This window comes from Ambystoma mexicanum, chromosome 1q, assembly GCF_040938575.1.
Source record: "Ambystoma mexicanum isolate Mex_15411 chromosome 1q, UKY_AmexF1_1, whole genome shotgun sequence".
Lineage (NCBI taxonomy): Eukaryota > Metazoa > Chordata > Amphibia > Caudata > Ambystomatidae > Ambystoma > Ambystoma mexicanum.
In genome coordinates, this window is record NC_090922.1 from 59,994,872 (window position 1) to 60,017,845 (window position 22,974).

A 22,974-nucleotide genomic window follows, 5' to 3' on the forward strand; every position below is an offset into this window, starting at 1 on the left:
TCAGATTGTCTACGTTTTTTTAAAGCCATTATGGTTAAAGGATACATGTCAAGCAGCCATGGCACAGGTAGCCCATAGTAATCTTGTCTGATTCTCGACCCTGAATTCAAATGCAGCCTGTAGCAAACAATGGGAACAATCTCAGTCTTGCTGGCATTGAGGCAGAGATCATTGGAGGCACACCAGGGCTGGGTGGCAAAGAAGCAGTCAGAAATGATGGAGGAGGTAAGGAGAGGATCAGAGGGAAGTTTGAAGAAGAGTTGTGTGTAATCTGCATACCACCAGAAGTAAGGGGGACAAGGTGGAAATTAGGTGTGCAAGCAGAGCAGGATAGATGTTAAAGAGCCAGGGAGAAAGTGTGGAGCCCTGGCGGACACCACAAGTGGAGATAGAGGTGGGAGAGGAGAAAGACCCCAGGATAACCATGGAGGGACAGCCATTGAGGAAGGAGGTCAGCCAGTTAATTGCCTGCTCTGAGATACCTAGGGCATTGCGGAGCCGTTTTATGAGGATGGAGTGGTTGACTGTGTCGAATGCAGAAGAGAGATCAAGTAGAATGAGAACAGCTGGAGAGTTAGAGTCAAGAGATGCGAGCAGTTCTTCACTGGTGTTCAGAAGAGCAGTTTCCGTGCCTCTGGATGCTCGGAATCCAGATTGATGGTTATGTAGGCAATCAACAAGCTCAGTGTGCTGGGTCATTTGGGGGAAGACCCGCTTCTCCAAGAGTTTCCCAAGGAACGGGGTAATTGAGGGGGGGCAGTAGTTAGCTGGACAAGATGAGTCTGCAGAAGTTTTTTTTTGGAGGGGGCGCACAAGAGATTGCTTGAGGGAAGAGGGGAAAGATCCAGTAGCAAAAGAGCTATTGCAGAAATCAGCAAGTGCAGGGGCAAGAGCGAGACAATGTTGGCCTTAATGGTTCTGGAAGAACAGGGGCAGACCTGTTTGGGGGAGACCTTCCTAGAGCGGACCACTCAGTGACCGTAATGGATTCTGCCTGAGAATGGTACGGGCATGAGAAGCCAAGACCAGATCTCCCCTCAAACATGAATGATGTCTGGGACTAATGAGCAAAATTTAGATCTCGAGTGTTGGCCGGGAAAGTGAATGTGGCAACCACCACTAAATGGGAGGCAGCCAAATGTTTGAATGAATGCACCTTCCTGATTGGAAGTTTAGTTTGCAGCCTTCTCCCAATATTCCTATTGAACCGGAGAGTCTGCTTGATGACTTTCTCAAATCGTGGGACAAGAACCAAAGCACGAGAAGAAAATTACAAGGAAGCCTTTTTATTGGCAAACTGCCAGTACCCATCTCATGGTGAAGCTCTGTCTGCAGATAACAACATTTTCAAGAGACCAGAGTGACCAGTTGATCAGTGCTCCCTTCCCCAAAACTGGTGGAAACAGCTGGGTTGAAAGCTTTAAAGGGTCCTTGTTAGACGTGAGGCATTGCTGCTCATCACTTTTCAAATCAGTCACAAAGAGCAGCACCAGGAGGCTTGTGTGCTGTACAGATGGGGTGAGCGTCATTTTTCATACCTAAATCTTCAATTGCATTTTCAGGTACATGTTACCAGCAAAGCAACACATTAAGAATAACAATTCTGGCAGGAAAACACACATAGGAGGGAGGTAGGTAGGAGGTGGAGAAGGATCTGTAGGCCAGCCTGAGGCTGAGGAAAACCAGGATGTTTGGAGGGGGACCCCCCCCCCCCAAATGTAGGTTGAGAGGGGGAGGGTTTATTATCCTGACCTACATGTATTAAAAATAAAGCCCAGGATAATGATGGTCGAGACTACTGCCTAGATCTGCAGATAGAGCCCAACACCTATCATTACAGAACAACAAAGAACGATACAGGTTTTGCTGGGACTCAGAAGAAACCACTGCCATCTTCCTCAACTGTAACTGCAAGACACCATCTGATTCTGCCTGATACAGGGATAATACTGATTACGAACAGCACATCCGCACATTACTGAACTTGCAACAGTTGCCCTTTCCTGTACATCAGCACACTCTTCAGTGTGCCTCCCGTCATCCTGTTCACCCACAGCACCACATAAACAGTCCTCAAGAACCAGAGATCCGCTCTGACAGTGGTGAACTTTAACTTTTCAAACAAAGTTTGTCCACTAGAATTAGCTTCTCATGAATGCAGGCCTGCAAAATTGAGCCCCAGCTGTATTACTACATCTATGTCCAAAATTGGAGTTTTCTGCATCATTAGGACCATATCTAGCTTAACCATTTGGAATTCAGTCCATCGCTCTCACTCACTCATAATATGGGAGACTGACCTCCAGTTGAGCGGATAAGATCTGTAAGCCTTCCTAGGATACTGAGCACCAAATCCATAAAACAGAGTATGCAGTCAACGTTGAGCATTTGTGGGGACCCCAGGCGTAGGTCCCGAGCCTGCTTGGCCTAGAGACCCAAGCTACTGTCACTGATAATGCCCAATGAGGCCGAAGCATGTCTGTGGATGCTGGAGGTCTAATGCAGAAGGGATGTGACCTAGCAATTTGGGCTGACCTCGCCCTTTTGAGGTAGGACCAAGTCGAATTTGCAAATGGTCTTTCCCCTTCTGTAATGGATTGGCAGGCTGAAGATTGATGGTCTAGGGGTTTGCCCAGAGCAATGCCAGAGGTTAGGATGTATTCCAAACCTTTCAGTCATCACCACCTTTTTTTTTTTTAAAAAAGGTCACAACCTCAGACATTAAAAGACAGTTGGCAAAATGGAAATGTGCAAGAAAAGAAGGATTGCAATAAATCCACCGCAAAGAGCCAACACATCTTGAACCTTTCCGCTGGAAGATAGCTGTTGAAATCAGATAGGTCCAATAAAATCAGGAACCCTCCCTTGTCTTTCTACAGAATGGCAAAGAAGCAAGAATGAGAACCTTCCGAGTCTATTTGAAGAGGTGTGGGGGGAGGAGGAGGGAGTTCTACTGCATTCATTTGGAAGCAACATGGAGACCCTTGCACTTTTTCAATCTAAGTTGTTGGCAAAGTTTGGCAGAAAAGGGAACTATGGAAAGTGGAATCATTTACAGTATAGTCATGGGTGTAGTGGTATGGCAGCGTGGTGCGCCATCACTGCCATTAGTTGCAATGGTGGTATTAACATATGCCCAAAGTGGATCCCAGGCAAGGCTCTGCGGGATAGCTGCTCTGAGCGAAGTGTCAAACAGGCAAGAACCAACAGCGCTGTGGGAGCCTGCAGGACCTCAGGAGGATTTCTCCCAGCGAAGGATTCATGCCTAGTCCCTGAGGAGCCATCCAAATCGTATTTGGGTGTATATACAGACCTTATGTTAGGGGTTCACTGCAACTTGGCCTTTCAACCAGTGCTAGTCTGCTAAAGCGAGAACGCAGGACTAGACCAGTATTAGGCTGCAAAGCACCCTCAGTGGTATTTCTGGTTTAAAGCATCTGGCACACTTTCAAACTTGATTTAATGTAATGTACTGCGCTGGGACAAACCTAGCTGGGTGGCAAGACAGCGCTATACATCAAGAGGATACAGTAATGGGGTACACTAATGTTGATGCAATTAGAAGGAATGACTATTAAGGGTAAACCTGGAGAGAGACAGTGGATTACAGGACTCAAGTTATGGATCTGCAACAATCTAATTCCATTAGTTCTCACTTGGTGCATTGGAATACCACTTGCCTCTGCTTCTGCACCCATGTTTAAAATAAACTCAGTGCCCCCTTCTTACCTCCAACTCCTTTTCATCAAAGTAGCGCAGCCACTCCAGAGGTGCTACCTCATTAAACCCATCCAAGAACGCCTTCGTCTGCTCCTCTACTCCTCGGGTAAACCTCCAATCGGTAAGGAGCCTAATCGCCAAGAAATCAAAAACATAAAAAAGAGAAATAAGCAACCTGATTCTCCATCTGAAGTCATGAGAGACTTATACCCAGACTCCCAACGTATCTCAATGACTGGTGGCGCTGACTCAAACAATAGTGATCAAAGATTGGCACACACATACAAGAATAAAGGACTATTAGCAACACTAAGAGGGTCAGAATGTGTGAGAGGATAGACACTAGTTCACTAGAGATGGTGCTTGCAGGGGGACAGGGTATTGTTTTTTTTTTTCTGTTTTACCAATAAATGGGAATAAGGTAAATCACTTAAATAGATAATCTGGGTGGGAATCAGAATGTGTAGATTCGTTAGAGCTTGCTTTAAATACAATACAGTTGCTCTCTTATTTTTCTTTTTTGCATTTGAGTTTTAGATACAACTGTGCACTGTGTGGGTACATTCTGGATGCTTTACATAGGAGATTCTTGGCCCGGAAACAAAATGTACATGAAACCACAGTAACTTTCTCTGAAGCACAGTTAAATGTACAACAAATCGGTAATGATGCTAGCGGCCATTATAGCCAGTTGGTGTAGTACCCGCCGTTTTGTGGGAGAAGGTAATGCTAGGGCCTGTATAACGAATTTAGTTGTTAGTGGCCAACTGAAGGCCAGCATGTGGCCCTTTTTACACGCATGTGACCCTTTTTACACACATGTGACGAGCTACTGTTTCTGATGCAGGAACGAGATCTTCAGAGGCCATGAGTGGGTTAGCTCGTGTTCAGAGACGGGAAGTTAGATTAAGAATGTTGACACCAGTCGGGAATAATTTGCTGAGGGAAATCATGTTGTTCGCCAAATAAGTTGGTGTTTTGCTTTGTGACTTAATTCTGTGACTACCATCTGATGAAGTCGTCCATGGGACTTCGAAAGCTAATGTATTTTTCCGTCTCGGCATTCTTTTTCAGTTAGACCAATAAATGGTATAAAAATTGTGGCCAATGGTGCAAAATTGTCTCAGTGGTTTGTCAGCTAATCATCCAGTGCCTGCATTTTAACCACACTTTTTAATAGTCAGTTGACATCCATGTAGGCCCATAACACTTGTTTAGTGAAGAGGAGGGAATTTGGTTTACTATGTGTTTCTGAAACATTGGTCTGGGTCCTATTTTCAAAGTATGTATAAAGTAGAGAGGAGTAGGGAGTCAAAGAGAACCCCAATGATTTCACCTCTGGGCTAATTTTTAGACATGTAAAAAATTGGAGTAATTTGTGGTGCCATACTTAACTATTAACAATTTTACTTTGAGGCCTGTAGGATTATGAAACATAACAGGTGTATTTGTGAAGTGCTCCTTCACCCCCGAAGGGGCATCTTCTCGCCTATAACAGATGTTTATGGTTACCGAACTTAATGGTACTCAATTTAACGACCTCGGAAGGATGAAAGGCTGAGCGGACCTGCCGGGATTCGAACCTGTGACTATGAGGTCAAATACAGGCCCCCTGTAGTGGATGCATTAGTCCACTGTCTACAACACTCTTCCTAAATAGTCGCTCTTTAGAGTCCTCTGCTCGTCCTCCCCCAACTCTGCGGTGAGCCTCTTTCACAAACAGAAATTTGGGGGCAGATCTTTATCCTCTGCAGGTGCCTCCCTCTCTGTCTTGAGCCAGAGCACCTTAAGTTCCGGAAACTCCTCAAGACCTTCCTCTTCTCTTCCTCCTCCTTTCTCCTTCTCCCCTGCTAACCTCTGTTCTTTTCTCTCCACTCTACTTCCTCCTTCCCCTCCCCCCAACTGTTCAGTTTTTGCTGACTGTTGCCTGGTCTCACCTCCAGAGCCTTACAGGTCCCAGACCCCCCCACCAGTCTTCTGCACTTGCCTCCAGGCCACTGCACTATGCTCAGCATTACTGCACTTCAGCTTACGCTTCATGAGCAAGGCAATCTCTCTGCACTTAACCCAGGGCCCTGTTGGACTGGACGCGTTTGTTCCCCACCTCCCCCTCTTCCTCGCACCTCCTTCTGTTTGCATGCATGATCTAAATGTACTAGGACTAGTAAGTTAGTCCGTCCTGTACCCCCATCATCCCCACTTCCCCCCTCCTTAGCTTGGTCGCAACTTTAACACTCTATGCACTTGCACTAGGAGAAACGCCATCAGGCCTAGTAGAACAAGTTACTTACTTACCTGGTAACGTTCTTTCAATGGGATGGTCCGACGACGTATTCCATACCTATGACAGGTAATCACCACAGCTGTGCTGCTTCGGAAACTTTTTTCAGCGCCTGCGTCGATGACGTTGATGCGCCGTCGTCGAGGACCTCCTCCGACGTCCGACGTCATCCGATGTGATAAGTAGGACGCACGACGCCCGTAGCCTCAGTTGTAGTTTTTTCCCCCCAGAACATGAGACATTAGTCTACTGCCAGTCAGACACAAAGCCTTGCGGAACTTAAGCTGCAATCGCAAAAGAAATTCTGCAGTGGGGAAGGTAGGGAGGGAGCGATATGGAATACGTCGTCGGACCATCCCATCGAAAGAACGTTACCAGGTAAGAAAGTAACTTGTTCTTCGAGGGGATTGAGTCCTCCGACGTATTCCATATCTATGACAGACTCCCAAAGCAGTACCAGAGCAAGGAGGAGGGAAAGAATTTAGAATCAAAATTTAGAATTGCCAATCAAATAGCAGAGCAAAGGACCGCCTTGCCAAAGGCCAGATCCTGTCCTCGGATGGAATCGAGGGAATAGTGACGTACAAATGTATGTACTGAAGCCCAGGTGGCTGCATCACAGATGTTGCGAATAGGAACACCCCTCTGCAGGGCAGTAGATGCAGCCATACCCCTGGTAGAATGGGCCCGCAAGCCAGCCGGTGGGTCCTTACCCGCCAAGCGGTAACACTCCGAGATGGCCAAAATAATCCAGCGAGACAAAGTCTGTTTCGTCACAGCTTGTCCCAAACGCTTTCCAGCGTAACCAATAAAGAGTTGATCGTCCACTCTGACCCGGGACATGCGTGAAACATAAAAGCTTAAAGCTCTCCTAGGATCAAGCCTATGGAGCCTCTCCTCTTCCTTACCAGGATGCGGAGGATAGAATGCCGGAAGAACAACCTTCTGGGCCAAATGAAATTCCGTCACTACCTGCAGAAGAAAAGAAGGACAGACTCTAAGGACAACCCTGTCCTTGTGAAATACAGTGAAGGGTGGCTTAACTGAAAGTGCCTGTAACTCACTCACTCTGCGAGCGGAAGAAACCACAACTAAAAACACAGTTTTCAGAGTTAACAGCCTCAAAGGGCAAGAATGTAAAGGCTCAAACGGAGCACCCATAAGAAACTTAAGAACAAGGTTTAAATCCCAACCGGGCACCAGGAAAGGTGACGGAGGGAACACATTAGTGAGCCCTTTAAGAAACTGTGAAATTAAAGGGATCTTAAAGTAGGAAAACTCTTCAGACGAGCGCTTAAAGATGGACAGCACCGCCAGGTAACCTTTAATGGTACCCACTTGCAAGCCCCGGTGGGCCGAAGAAAGTAAAAAGGACAGAACCATGGGGATGTCACATGCAAAAGGATCCACATTCTGAACTCTGCACCAGTCGCAGAACTTACGTCAACGGCAACGGTACAGAGACTTTGTTGCTGGCCGTCGGGCCGAGAGCAACACCTCCATCACGTCTTCAGGGAGGTCCCAATCCTTATACCTCAACCTTTCAGAATCCAAGCGAGAAGGTTGAGGGATCTGACCTCTGGATGGAGAACCTGACCCCCCTCCCGTGAGAGCAGATCGTCTCGGTAGGGAAGACGACGTGGAGGACAGATGGACAAGTCGAGAAGGTCTGGGTACCACGTCCTCCGAGCCCACGCCGGAGCAATGAGGATCATCCAGGAACCGAACTTCCGTAACCTCCGCAGCACTTGCGGGATGACGGGGACTGGAGGAAACGCGTACAGCAGTGGGAATGACCACTCCACCACGAACGGGTCTCCTAAGGCTCCTTTTGGAGGAAATTCCCACGAGCAGAACCTCTCGCACTTCCGGTTTACACTGGAGGCGAAGAGATCCACTTGAGGGGTCCCCCAAAGGGCGAAGATCTCCAGGAGACTCTCCTGAGCCAACTCCCACTCGTGAGAGATCGTGCTCTGCCTGCTCAGAGCGTCCGCCGTCACGTTTTCGTCTCCGGCCAGATGAACTGTCGAGATCGAAACTTCCTGCTGGATGGCCCAGAACTCGAGCTGCATCGCCTCCCTGCACAGAGGAAGTGACCCTGCCCCCCCCCCCCCTTTTTGTTGAGGTAGTGCATGGCCACTGTGTTGTCCGTCAGGATCAGGACATTCTTTCCTCGCACAGTCAGCAGAAAAGCCTTCAGGGCTAGCCTGACGGCCCTCAGCTCCAACAGATTGATATGGAGTCTGGACTCCGACGAAGACCAACGACCGCTGACTGTCAGCTCGTTGGCATGAGCTCCCCATCCCGTGAGGGATGCATCCATCACGATCGTCACCTGTGGCCAGGGAAGCCAAAACAGAGCCCCCTTCATCAAGTTGCCTTCGACGGCCCACCACAGAAGGTCCTGGGCGACCGAGGGCGGCACCTGAACCGGGTCCGACATCCTGCCGAGAACTGCGACCATTGCATCTTGAGTGCCCACTGTAAAGATCTCATCCACAGGCGAGCCTCTGGCACCAGAAGAATGCAGGATGCCATGAGGCCGAGCAACCTCAAGAACTCGAACGCTGGGAGCGTCTGGGCATGCTGAAACTTGTGCACCATATGCTGAATGTGAAGAGCCCTCACCTGGGGAGGAAAACACTGCCCCAGGGAAGTGTCGAGCACTGCTCCGATGTACTGGAGCCGCTGTGTTGGCGTCAAATGGGACTTCTTTAAATTGAGGGAGAAGCCCAGCCTGTGAAGGGAGTGGCAGGTGACGGACAGATGATCCACGACTTGCTCGGGAGAGCTCCCCCTGATCAACCAATCGTCCAGGTAGGGGTAGACGTGAATCCCCCCTTGCCTGAGATGCGCTGCCACCACCACCATGAGCTTGGTGAAAACCCTTGGGGCGGAGGTCAATCCGAACGGCAGGACCCGAAACTGAAAGTGCGAGTCGCCAACCGCGAACCTCAGGTACTTCTTGTGCTTGGAATGGATCGGCACATGGAAGTAAGCATCCTTGAGGTCGAGAGACACCAACCAGTCCTGAAGCTGAAGGGCCTGGAGGACTTGAGAGAGAGTAACCATCTTGAACTTGTCCTTCCTGAGGAGTTTGTTCAAACCGCACAAGTCCATGATGGGTCTCAATCCCCCATCTTTCTTCGAAATCAAAAAATAAGGGGAATACCATCCCTTGTTCCTCTCCGCTACAGGCACCAGTTCTATGGCGCCTTTCTCCAGCAGGGCTTGAATTTCCTGCGCAAGGAGCGGATCCGGACTCTTCAAAGAGAGGTTCCCTGGTGGATTGTCATGAGGCCTCTGCCGAAAGGGAAGACAGTAGCCGTGGGTTATGATCTCCAGAACCCACACATCTGAAGTAATGGCACGCCACTCTACAAGATGCTGCGCCAGCCTTCCCCCAACCGGCGAACCATGGGACATGGCCTCATGACTGAGTGGTAGCAGCTGCGGCGTTACCTGACGGCAAAGAGGCAACTGCCCGAGCGACCTTGGCACCACGGGTACCCTGTCGTCCACTTCTGGTACCACTGCGTTGGCCTCTGACTGCTAGCTCCTCTCGCTTTACTGAGGGACGAGTAATAGCGAAAGGAACCACCCCTCCATTGCTGTCCCGTAGGACGAAAAAGCGGAGGTTGGCGAACTGCAGCGCCCAACGACTTCGCTGCAGCTTTTGAGGTCTGCAACCTCTCAAGGCTCTCGTCAGCCTTGCTGCCAAAAAGGTGTTTACCGTCAAAGGGCATGTTGAGGAGCCGGGACTGCACATCAGGAGCAAACCCCGACTTCCGCAACCACGCAAACCTGCGTATCACGGTGCTCGCCGCCATGGACCTGCTGACGCATTCAGCCATGTCCAAACCCGACTGAACGGACTCACACATGGCATCCTTACCATCCTGGACCATAGCAAGGAAACCATCCTGTTCGTCCCCTTCGGGAATATGTTCAGCCGCTAACGTGACACAGTTCCACAGAGTGTGTGTGAAACGAGACAAGGCACATATGGAGTTAGCTGCCTGAAGCGCCATACCCCCCGAAGAAAACACTTTCTTTGCCCAGCCATCAAAATGTTTGTCGTCCCTATCAGGAGGGATGGTAGGGTACAACGCCTGCTTTGCCAGGGCCGTGGCCGCCTGCACCACCAAACTCTCCGGAGTGGGGTGCCTGGTCAAGTAGAAGGGGTCGCTACTGGCTGGACGGTATTTTCGCGACAAGGACCTGCCCACCGCCGGGAGACTCTCCGGAGCAGTCCAAGCTGCCGCCACCCTTCTCTGTAGAGCCATATGAAACGGCAGTACCGGGTCAGTTGGGGGACCAACATCAAGGATGTCCGTGAGATCATCCTGCACAAACTCCCCCGGGGGAGCAGACCATCCCAAGTACTCGGAGACCCTAGCCATAAGGCGCCGGTACGAGGAATCGGCATGAGAACCAGGCTCAGGCCTACAAAACTTCACCTCCGGAGAGGTGTCCAGTCCACTGGCATCATGCAGTGACTGCTTCAAATCGTCAAATTGGCTATGGCCCGAGACCATCTCATCTGGAACCTGACTAGGAACCAGGCCATCAGAATCCTCATCCACCTCCGAAATATATTCCAGGTGGTGAAAAGAAGGCACCCGAGAGTGCTTTCTCTTAACCAGAGCCTTTCTAGGGGGTTCCCCCGTGCCACGGGGTACCTCCGACACCCCGGCTTCGAAAGGCGTCGAGGGCGGCGAGTGAATCGGCGCCGGTGTCGAGAGAACAGGCATCGGCGTCGACGTCAGATGCAGCGCCGCCAGCATTGACACAGCCCTCGAAGCCGGAGCTCCGAGCGTGCCCTTCGACGATCTGAGCGTCGACGGCTTCGACAACTTCCTCGGAGCCGGAGCCTCGAGAAAGCCTGTCGACGCCCTCGACGCCTCAGGCGTTGATGTCTTCCTCGAAGACATCACAGGTGCACACGGTGTCAAACGCGTCGAGGACCGGGACCTGGAATGAGTACGTCGAGAACGAGTCCCCTTGTCCGAACGGGACCTCTCCCGTGACTCGTGCCGACCACTCTTGCGAGCGGTGTCTCTCGACCTCTCACGGCCGACCCCACTCGGGGGTGCGGACGGTTTAGTACCCTGCGACTCGAGAAACGCCAGCATTTTCTTCCCGAAGGAAGCCCATTCCTCCGGTGTCGCACGGCTGGAGGGGTAAGCGATGTGCCGGGCAGAGTCCTCAGAAGAGGACCTGGAAGACGACCGCTGTCGGCGCTTCCGAGAATGCCTCGAAGAGGCCGAGGAGTGGCGAGACCGACTCCTAGAAGGAGACCCACGAGACTTCCGACGACGACACGGAGAGTCACCTCTCGAATCATCCGTCGAAAGCCCCGCAGACTTCGACTTCCGGGGCTTGGGCACCCGACCTACCGACAACTTCTTCTTACGTTCCCGTAAGGCTTTGGACGTGAGCGACTGGCAGTCGATACAGTCATCCGTGTCGTGGGCCTCCCCGAGGCACCAGAGGCAGGCGTCGTGCGAATCCGTCACCGACATCTTGGACCCACACTCCCCGCACTTCTTGAAGCCCGGACGCGGGGTCGAAGACGAAGTAGAAGACATCTTCTTACGAAGGATTTTCTCACAAAAACGAACAGGTTCGAAGAACCGAGAAGAACAGAACTCCAAAGAGTCGAGGCGTAACCGAGATTCACGAAGCAACACATTCGCGGAAAAAACAGAACTGAGGCTACGGGCTTTCTGTGTCCTACTTATCACATCGGATGACGTCGGAGGAGGTCCTCGGCGACGGCGCATCGACGTCATCGACGCAGGACGCAGACGCGGGAAAAAGTTTCCGAAGCAGCACAGCTGTGGTGATTACCTGTCATAGATATGGAATACGTCGGAGGACCCAATCCCCTCGAATGCTCATTTTTCAGTTTGGTTCATTCGGAAATGTCAAGTACTTTTAGTCCATAGTCCCCTTTCCTTCATACTGTATGTGCGTCCCTCGCTAGGGACGGGAGACAGAACCTTTTTCACCAGAAAAAACCTTCTTCCCCTTTAAATCTAGAGGCGCGCTGGGGCGCGGCCAAGGGGGTATGCGCTCGCCTGACTCTGCCCACCGGCGCCACTACTCAGTCCCCCATTGACGCGTCAACAATATTTAACATTGCCTAATGACACCACTCTTATTAGGGGGGAGGATGGTGGGACGTATGAAGGAAAGGGGACTATGGACTAAGAGTACATTAGTCACGACAGTGAGTAACTATTAATTACTCTTACGTCCCGTCCCCTTTCCTCCATACTGTATGGGCGATTACAACTGAATGTAGCCCCAGGGTGGAGAGGAGCCTTCCTTAAGAAAACAGATTCCTTAGAACCGCCTGTCCGAAAGCCGCGTCTAACTTAGAGGCGTTGTCCATACAGTAGTGCTTACAGAAAGCTGAAGGGGTGGCCCAGGTGGCCGCCCTGCTAATGACTTGCCACAGGACAGCGTGTGCATGCATGTTAGCTGGAAGTGGCTTGTGCTGCCCCTCATAGGCCTCCTTGATGGCCGAGACCATTCACCTTGCTGTAGAGACCTTGCAAGCCTGATAACCGGGCCTTGATCCCCCTGAAGGTGGCAAACAGGGCGTCTGACTTGCGGAAGTCCTTGGTCCTGTCCAGATAGAATTTCAGAGTGCATCTGACATCCAGACAGTGCAAGACCCGATGAGCCTTGTCCTTAGGGTCGGCGAAAGACCTAGGTAAGACAATCTCCTTGTTTAGATGGAAAGCAGTGGTTACCTTGGGTAGGAATGCACGGTGTGTCCTCAGCACCACCTTGTCCTTGTGAAAGGTAGTATAGGGTTCTGATGTCACCAGTGCCTGGATCTTGCTGACTCTGCGAGCCAAGGTGAGGCCCACCAACAGAGCTTTCTTAATGGTGACCAGCCTGATGTCCGCGGACGCCCTTGGCTCACACGGATTGTGCGCCAATGCGCTCAACACAACATTGAGTTCCCACACAGGGTGTGGTTTTTTGATGGGCGGGTAGAGCCTGGTGAGGCCCGCCAAATGTCGCTTGACCACTGGGTTGGAAGAGAAGAAGACCTCTCTTCCTCTAAATTTCTGTAAGCTCGTATGGCTGCCAGATAGGTACGGCACGTGTCCACCTGCACGCCTGAGTGAGCAAGGTGTGCCGAAAACGAGAGTACATCATCCAAAGTGCACGTAAGGTGGTCGATCTCTTTAAAGTCCGCCCAATGACAGAACCTAGTCCATCTACTCTTGTACTGGATCCTAGCAGCGTTGCTCCTAGCGCCCTGAATGATTTCTAGGTTAGCCTATGACAGGCTCAAGTGTTTCAGCGTGACCTGCTCAGGAACCACGCTGCAAGGGCTAATTAGGTGTATGACCCTGCCCCCCTGCTGCGCCAGAAGATGAGCTGGGCCCATCGGCAGGTGAATGGGTGGCCTGTTTGATAGGCTGAGAAGTTCAGAGAACCACGGTCTCACCGGCCACTATGGAGCTATCAGAATGATGCTGAGGTGAAGAGATTCATTTGTCTTGCAGATCAACCTGTGGACCAGTGGTGTGGGGGGGAATGCAAACGCTGTCTTGCTGTTCCAATGTATCTGGAATGCGTCGCCCAGGGAGCCGGGGCCCTGCCCCTGTCAGGACGCAAACTGCTGGCACTTCTTGTTGTACCAGGAAGCAAAGAGATCCACCTGAGGATGCCCCACTTGTTGAAGACCTCGAGCAGCACCAGATCGTTCAATTGCCACTCGTAATTGTCTGCTCTCAGTATGCTGAGCCTGTCCGCCTCCAGGTTGGACTCCCCCAGAGGGTGGATGGCCCTGAGGTAGATGTTGTTCTCCAATTCCCATTCCCACATGCTGATGGCTAGTCTGCATAGTGGAGGGGACATGGTACCCCCCTGCTTGTTGACATAGTACATGCTGGTGGAATTGTTGGTCTGTATGAGGACGATCTTGCCAGCAATAAGCGGAAGGAAACCTTTGAGAGCTAGCCAGATGGCATTCAGGTCCAGCCATTTGATATGAGATTCCTGCTGGGTCCAGACTCCACAGACACTGTGGTTGTCCATAGTGGCCCCAACAGCCTTCCAGGGAGGACTTGGTGGTGATGGTGACCTTGGGGCGGGCTGCCGGAAGGGCTTGCCCCTGCACAGGTTGCAGTCCCTGGACCACCATCTGAGGTCCGAGTGGAGAGAAGGAGGAATGCTGACCGGCTACGCTTCGGAGCCCTTCTCCTGATTCCATGAGGTTGTGAAGTGCAGCTGTAATCTCCTCATCTTGAGTCTTGTGTGGGGTACGACCAGTAGGACCGCTGCCATGATACCCAATAAGTGTTGGTCCCACCAGGACGAGGTCACTGCTTGGGTAAGGAAGTGAGTAGTGGCCCTCTGGATGGCTGTGATCTTGTTCTGCGAGGGGAAGACTCTCTTGGAGCTTGTGTCCCAGATGAGGCCCAGGAAGGTCAGACTCTGGGTAGGCTGCAGTTGAGACTTCTTGAGGTTGATCATAAACCCCAGGTCGTGGAGTGTGGTTATAAGTGCAGTGGAGGTGTAGAGAACCACCGCCGGAGATCCCACCCTGATAAGCCAGTCATCCAGGTACGGGTAGACGTGGTGGCCCTGGTCCTGAGGAGGGTTGCCACTGCGTTCATGAGCCTGGTAAATACCCTGGGGGCTGAGTTGAAGCCAAAGGATAGCACCTTGTAATGGAAATGGCAGCCCATGTTCCTGAAGCGTAGAAAGGAGTGATGCGAGTGCCAAATCGGGACGTGTAGATAAGCGTCCTTTAGATCCAGGGAGCACATTCAGCCTCCCTTTTCCAGTGTCTCCACAATGCGTGCTGGCGTAACCATCTTGAATTTATGAAGAGGCGGGAGAGGTTGAGAGATCCAACACAACTCTCAGGCCAGCCTGATGGTTCTTTTGTATGGCGAAAATCCTGGAATAGAAGCCCAATCCTCACTGAGAGTTGCTGTCCCAATCTGTGGGAGTGGAGGGGAGGAGAGGAGAGGAAGGTACCGGTAGGCGGTACCCTGTGGATACTACAGAGAGGATCCAGGGGTCTGCAAAGTTCTGGTGCCAAAACTATACGTGAAAGGCAAGACTGGGTGTACGCCTTGGGTGTGGCCTTTGCTAGAAGACTTTGCAGTTTCTGAACTCTTTTTTTATCTAATTCTTCATCGGTGGTGGAGTGAAAGAGGTCACTACCCTCGAATGGAAGGTCCAATATGCGTTCCTGCACGTCTGAATTAAACTTAGTAGCCCGAAGCCAAGCAGTCCTTCTCATGTCCGTGGCGATGCATATGGCCCGGCCAGAGGTATCGATGTGGGCAACGGTGGACTCCATGATGTCCTGCGCCACCAGTTTGGCCTTTGCCAGCCCCTCTGCCAGCCGCGCCTTGAAGCGTGCTTGGCTCTGCACCGGAAGCTCTGGAAGGAAGTCAACTATTTCCAGCAAAAGTCTTTGGCTAACGGCTGCAAGCATGGCATCTGCATTGGTTTGATGCAGGTGTAGAGAAGAATTGGAGTAGAGCTTTTTTCCGTACGCCTCCACAATCATCTCCTCCTTGCCTAGCAGCGCAGAGGACGAGGTGGCCAAGGACAAATCAGGCTTTGAGTAAAGTGATGACGCAGCGATCACCGAAGAGTGCGGCTGAGGGTGTGCCGACAGCAAGAGTGGATCCCCCTCCATTTGCCTATACTTGGCGTCAAGGTGCTGATTGACAGGCTTGGCCTAGTGTGGCTTGAGCCGCCCCTTCTCGGCCAAGGCAACAATGTCCTTCTGCATCGGGATTCCCGTTCCAGCAGGGAGGCGCAGAGTGAGGACTTCTGCCAGAACCGCTTCCTTTGGTTGTTCTACCTCAGGTTGAGGAAGCCCCAAATATTCTGCCAAACCCGCAAGCCGTTTGTGGAAGGCCTTGGCTGACGATGGCGTGTCGGGGTCCTCCTCCTCGTCTGTGTCCGCCAGGGGGTCTGGTTGGTCCGCAGCGTGTGGAAGGAGTACTGGGTGCCGTGGGTTGAGGTGTGGGAACCGGAGCCTGTGGCTGCTGAAGATGCTGGTGCAGAACCGCCTGCACTGTAGGCGGTAGGGGAGCTGGAATTGAAGGAGCCAGCAGGGGCAGCAGGGGATGCACAAGGGCCTGAGGCGCTGGAGCCATAGGAGGAATGACTATGGGCGCCGGCGGAGTAGCCGGAGGGAGAATGTCCCTGATCGCATCCCAAAGGATGGTCCCTATCTGAGGGATTCACATCAGCACTTAGAACCTTTGAAGAACCTGTCTTCGAAGGCTTGAAGAGGTGGCAGGCGATATTGACAGAGTGGCGGGCGGGTGCTGGGGCCGGAGTGCTCTCTCTCGGTTGCAGGGGGAACCTGTGCTGCTGATGGATAAACTGTAGGCCACGTACCTGGTTGACACCAGTCCCACCTTGTAACTCGTTCTGCCACGTGCTCCGTTCCTGGCATTGGAGGAGTGGCCATTTTGTCTGGCGTGATGCCCATCTTGTCGAGCTGCATGCCACATGCAGAAGTCGTGGTGCTTGGCTCACTGGGCTTGGCCTACTCCAAGACTATTGGCGGTGGAGCAGGAGACCTACCCTGCACCTCAGGCCGGGGGCTGGAAAGCATGTTGCCCTCGGCAGTGTCACTGGTAGTGCTGTGTGCAGGCGCCCCCTCGGACATTATGCTGGTACTAGGGTGTTGCCCCTCGGATGTACACCCAGTAAAAGAACCTTGCAGTCCATCAGCACTGACCCCAGAAGGATCGGATGACCCCCTTGACCGTAAGGCCGGTAGCTGGACTGCCTCTGTACGTGTGCTGGTGCGAGAACCAGAAAGATTCCTCCCGCTCAGGCCTTTCTTTGGGAAGGAGTCACCCTTATGGGGTGCGATAGAAAACAGTGGCCCTCCCTGGGCCTTGAATGATGTATGACGAAGTCCTTTAGGTCCACTGGAGGTGAGCTTTCGAAGACCTCCCTCCACCGAGCTAGCCTGTTCTTCAATGCATGTGGAGTAAGTGCATTGCACGCGGTACAACCTTCCCAGCCGTGGTCGGGGCCAAGGCAGTGGAGGCAAAGAGCATGGGGATCGGACGTAGGGAAGAGCCCCTCGCAGGATGCACACATGCTGAAGCCTGCTGAAGTCTGCATGCGCTGGGGAGGAGCGTGGCGCCAGAGGACCAAATGCCTGATGGACAAAAAGAAGACAAAAAGATAGAAGTATCCGGGCAAGAGCGTGTGGTATTACATGCCCGAAGCCAAACCCAGGAGCGCTGGTGAAATCGGCCCGTTCTCGTCGATGCGGAAACGGGGACTGGCACTGGTGGGTGGAGTCAGGTGAGTGCATGCGCCCTGCACGCCTCGAAATTTAAAGGGGAAGGAGTTTTTTTCTGGTGAAAAAGGTTCCGTCTCCCGTCCCTAGTGAGGGACGCCCATGCATTATGGAGGAATGGGCACAGGACCTAAGAGTAAGACTGATTACTGTGTTCCCTTGTTCCCTTCCCGCCTTGTAGCACTCCACCTGTGTGTAAGCGCTGTATGAATAAACAATTACAATTACTGAGCCACAGACCCGAATAGTTGACAGACATCCTCTTTTGCTTAGTCTGTAGGGAGTTGAGCGACTGCTACACATGTTTTGTCACTCTAATCTGCAGGAGCATGTGATGGCGCGTTCGGTGTCCCACCAGCATGAAACACTTTCACGGGGACCCTCAAGCAACTGTCTATGTTCTGTCTTGTATGGAGGATCAGAGAGGTTTAGTACATCTACAGCCAGACTCATTGCGTTATAAAAATCCGCTGGAAAGTGTCACAAAATATGAAGGTCAAGGCCGACAATGAGAGATCGAAAGCATGTTTTCCTTATCAACACTAGCTCATCAAGCAGTTCTCTGACGTACTCACATGATATACTCCTCCTTGTTTTCTTCATTCACCCTAATACTGTCTCCTCCTTCCTTCAATTCGTAAGTGGTCACTTTGCCAAGAATCTCCATGTCCTGAATGAAGTACAGCTCCAGCTCACATTCTTCCACATTGTTCTCCCTAAACAAAGACAACGCAAGAAGAAAAGTGGTCACAAATAGTCCCCCAGAAATAAATACCAGGTGCCCAGCATCCACAAAAAGGCAAACCAGCCACAGGAAATCCCGTGGCACAAGAGAACACTCACGCAGGGGCCAAGGGAAAACACATGCACTGAAGGGGGCGCGTGCTAAATAATACACATGGCTGAGGAGGAGACTTGACAGCAGACAGGAGAGGGCACAGTTCTCGTGCGTTATCACTAGCCTGGTGCCTTTCGGTGTCCTCCACCGTTTATTGCATTCTTTGAAATCGCAATATTTACTAGAAAGACGCGTCCGCGTCAACAAAGCAATGAGGCAACCAATTTAGAGACCAAAAAGCCCGGTGTGTGCAGATTACTTTACATGAAACCTAACATTTTGCTCATGGTCCTCTCTCTAGAAAAGCTGCAAAAAGCATCCACGAAATGATGCGTTCTCAATTGCTTGCTCTTCTTCGTAGCTCTTAGTTCTGCTTCTTGGCTTAGGCAGGGTTAGAAAGATTGTGACTTGTGAGGCATGGAGAGAGCCGTGGCAGCGCCCCTCGGATCCGAGCGAATGGCATCTCTCCACCACGCTGGAATGTATTGAGCGGAGGAGTTGTTAAATGAAACCTTTATAAAATACCATTCTTTGCTCAATTTCACACCCACCTCCCCAAAAAGGAAGGCGGTGGGCAGGGTCACATAAGGATAATAAAAGACAAGCCGCAAGATATTGTGTAGAGATATGGGATGTATGTCAAAGAAACTAACCACACAAATCTATCATATGCCAATCATTTTAATCGTTCAGACAAAGATCTCCCTTAAACCGTGTGTTGCATTCTGTGCAGTACATTCCAGGCACTTATGAAAGCTGGATTTTTGGTAAAGTATTCCGGTATTAAAATGCATTTCTTTCTGGACAGCCAAAGTCTACAAAGCTGATTTTCGAGAGGACCTCCAAGGGGAAGGCACATGCATAATATAAACCAACAATTCAACTCAAACCCTAATTGAGTATATATTCAGAGCGATTATATTGGGAATCCAGGTGATATTTTCGTGCCTCTACATATCCTGGGAATAAATACGCTCAAATGCTGGGGACACATTTTTGGCTTTAGCTAATAGATGGCACTTCAAGCACAAACACTATTGGCAGTGAATGCGACCATGGGAGGACAGTTGAGATGTGAAGGGGAGACAGCCCGTGGATTTGCTTTGGCCTTTTACCCATCCATTGACAACCCATGGCCATGCTAGTCCCCTATGGCCATAACTACCCACTGACTGCCACTTGCACCCACAATACCCCCTCTGGCCCCCACCACCGCTGGATCTCCTTGAGCTATCTCTGTGCTTTTAAGGGGATGCCAACGTTATTCCTGAGAAGACTTTTGAAGGGTAATGGCTTGATTGCAGCTTCAAACCAGCCACTTGATTTATACACAATATGCATGTCCTTGCATCTGCGTCTTGCCCCAAATTTCTGTTGCAAACAAGCATTGACAAATCAACCGTTTGACTGTTGAATAGGCACCTGACAGGCACTGCCATGTTATGTCCAGGTACTAGCACCATTTGCCAGTTGCTGCCACCGTGTGGCCAGGTAGAAACATTATTGCAGTGCCTATAAAATGTCTCATGGCTACATAAAAGCCAAAATGTTGCCATTGTCACTGGCGGTTCATTACTTCGACAGGTGTGTCCCCCATACCACGTACCAACTGCTTTTCCCTCCCACTCTCCTGCCCCCTTCCTATCGCTCTATCCCCACACCCCGCTGTGCCCCCCAACATTTAGGTCGCAATGTTTATGGCTGCAATATCTGGAGCCTTATCACCATGTCAGGGAAGATATAAGATTTGCAGAGAGATTGATGATCAAAGTAGAGGGACACATTTGAGTCGAGCAATACTTTGGGCTGGATGTCTTTCATACACAGCTTGTTTACACTTTAGGGCCATGTGATCATTTGTACAGCAGCAAAGAATTGGTGGTTTAGCAGAACGGGCAAGGCTCTGTGCCTCAGCGCATGCTGGTGAGGTGTCAACATCCCGACTGTGAATTTCAAATCTCTATGGCTATAGCCATTCCAATCCAGTATATTTATGTGGAACGCCTTTCCTTCTTTGCTCAATCACAAGTTCCTTTTTCATCATAAATATACAAAGACAATACATTACTTTACACACGCAATTTGTACATTTAAATATCAATCATAGATAAGATCAGTTAACCAGGTATATCACATGCATTCATAGTTGTGCTGCATTTTAAAATAACTCCACAGCTTAGCATATTCTCTACTTCGCATTTAGTTCACGATGTTCATGGTCTAGATAAATATTGAAACACTGACTTGTACTAAACCTTTATTTACAAAACTAAAGACACAGAAGCAGTTCTCATATTGTTGGTTTTAAAAAGAGGATACCACCGTCACTTGCACAGTGTACTGTACTTTGGATGCAAAAAGATGATTCAAGTTCGGGAGGATAGATCAGGGGCAACGCGCTCGTCTTGGAAGCAACACGACGCGGAACACAGGTTCGTTCCCTGGGTCTGCGCTTAGAAACCTCTGGCTAATTAAGCGTGTTATAAATAACCAATACAAATAAAAAATAAAAGAAACATCTCCACAATGGCAGGAAAACACTGCTACAAAATCAGGATTACATCTACTTACAGCTACCAGAGACCGCTCCCCAGCCTAAAAGTAAATCTAAAACCCGTTCAACGTAGTGGATTGCAAACAGTCCAAGCATTCTTGCAGGCCACTTAGCTGCTTAGTTTCATATTATGCCACTGGGCCTCTACTAGCAAACTCAATCTTCCTAGCACCTTTTCTGCAACTGTTGTAAATCTTCCTTTCTAAGGTGCATTGAGGTTTTACAAAAATCCTGTAAACCAATGGTCATAAAGAGTGCTGTATACATTTTAGCCGCTTCATTTTTAGTAAAAAAACAAATGCAAGAAAATATGCGAAGTCGCTCTTCTGTATGGCCTAGCAAGGACATTTGACCACAAATTGACCCAAAAAGCAACGGACAGAGACCACACGTTTTCTGCAACGTATGACACCCCTACTTAAACAGATTTACATACTGAAGAGCTACAGACTAGGAGTATCCGAATCCCCATGAGGGGATCATTTGGTATTCTCACGTCCATATTTCTCGCCCTACTTCCCAATTCTACTGGGTGAAGGAGGAAATAGTATGGGGGATGGCTTGAAGAAAAAAGCTGGTCGAAAGAAGTATGCCATCTGGATGAAACATCTGGGGCGTACACAACACATGGGGGGGCGAGAGGCACATGCAGACAACCAACAGAGCTCAGAAATAGCAACATGCTTTTGAAAAGCTACAGATGTTGACTCAGATCTAGAAGAAAATGGATGTTGTCTCTCAGGAACAGGGAGACCATACAAAGTAGATGACTTTGAAATGCAAGCCACACTCTATCCGGCAATGGTGGCCTTGGATGACCCGATTCCAGGTGAAACATTACATTGCAATGATAGCATTATCTGACCTGCACAAAGGTGGAGTCTTGTCTAAACAAAACAGATGAGTCCTGGCCACATCTAAATTGTGCAGTGTGTCTCCCGCTGTCGAATTACGTGGCCTGGGCTGAAAAATAGGTTAAGTCCCCTGGTTCAAATGGAAGACAGACTGGAGTTTAGGAATGAAGGACTGGACCATCCTTAAAACCACCCAACCAGCAGTGGCGGAGCCAGAAGGGGAGGGCAAAGGGGGCGCGTGCCCGGTGTGTCCCTCCCTTTGCTCCCACTAGCCTGCAGCCACTAATTACAATGATGCGTGCTACTGGCCCGCACAGGCCGGCCACACACTGTGTCGTCTCTGCGGCTGGTCTGGTGCCTGCAGCTGCTGCGCCGCCGCATCTGAACAAGCCGAGCACATTAGCACCAGCTTCATTAGTAACAACCAACCTGGAAGCAGGAAGTGTAGCTGCTGCAGGTAAGGAAAGGGACAGCGCGGGGATGATTTTGAATACATTCTCTCAGGTTAACTTCTCCGATTCCATCTCCGGCTCCACCACACGCTCTGAATACTATGCTCTCTCATTCAATGAAAATCGCACTATGGTGTGATAATGACACTTTCTGTAGGCTGCAGACTATCTGGAGCCACGACAGATGCAGCCAGGCAAATCTGCTACAATTGTAACAAATCTGCATGCCCAACCCAGAAACAAGCGGCGTCATGTGTCTTTGCCAGTACTCGTATGCCACCTCATGTCGTCCACACACTAATTTCAGGCAGCCAGCCAGCCTGCCTGGTGTGCGTTGTTCACACAGTGGCTGAGAATGACTCCGACTGCTGCTGGCCTGCCGCCCTGTCATGGACAGTGCGTATCGTCGTGACTTGTGCCTGCTGGGGCTGGGCTGGCCTGCTGCCCCTGCTGCCCCAGGAATCTGTGTTGGACTGGACTGACTGCCTGGGGGACAACTTAAGAAAGTAAGTAGTTGTTGCCTTCCTGGGTTCCACCTTTGCCCACACAACCTAGGTGCTGCGTCTTGTGGTTCCTTTCACGGATGTAGGCTCTCACACCTTCATGTGCGATTCTGGCACCTTGCACGAATTTCCATCTCAAGCCAACAAAGGCCAATGTACTCAATCTGCTTGCACCTGTTCAGCTGGGTAGTGCATGCCAAGGAAGTCCACCTAGCACTTCCTGTGCTGTTCGGAGATATGAAAGTCCTTGCTTCATATGATGTTGGCACCCAAACACCGGTCCCTCCCTCTTACACTGGAGGGCCCGTAACCGTGACAAGTAACGTCAGTTGCCTGCTAGTCAAACCCAGCACATTGGGTCTGATTTACAAAAAATGTTTCAATGGGACTTTCCCCATGTTAAAACATGTGTGTAAATCAGGCCCTTTATATTCTGTCAAATTGACCTG

At 50.5% G+C, this 22,974-nt stretch overlaps 1 protein-coding gene across 5 annotated transcripts in view; it reads right to left on the reverse strand.

The window, feature by feature from the left end:
- WWP2 (WW domain containing E3 ubiquitin protein ligase 2) overlaps positions 1-22,974 on the reverse strand; it is a 1,426,252-nt gene that overhangs the window by 41,635 nt on the left and 1,361,643 nt on the right. For all 5 annotated transcript variants that reach the window (XM_069635514.1, XM_069635513.1, XM_069635516.1 and 2 more), the window contains 2 exons: positions 17,900-18,040; positions 3,730-3,850 (listed from right to left, as the gene is read on the reverse strand). In XM_069635514.1, the coding sequence (XP_069491615.1) occupies positions 3,730-3,850; positions 17,900-18,040 (262 nt within the window). The remainder of the gene's footprint in view (positions 1-3,729; positions 3,851-17,899; positions 18,041-22,974) is intronic.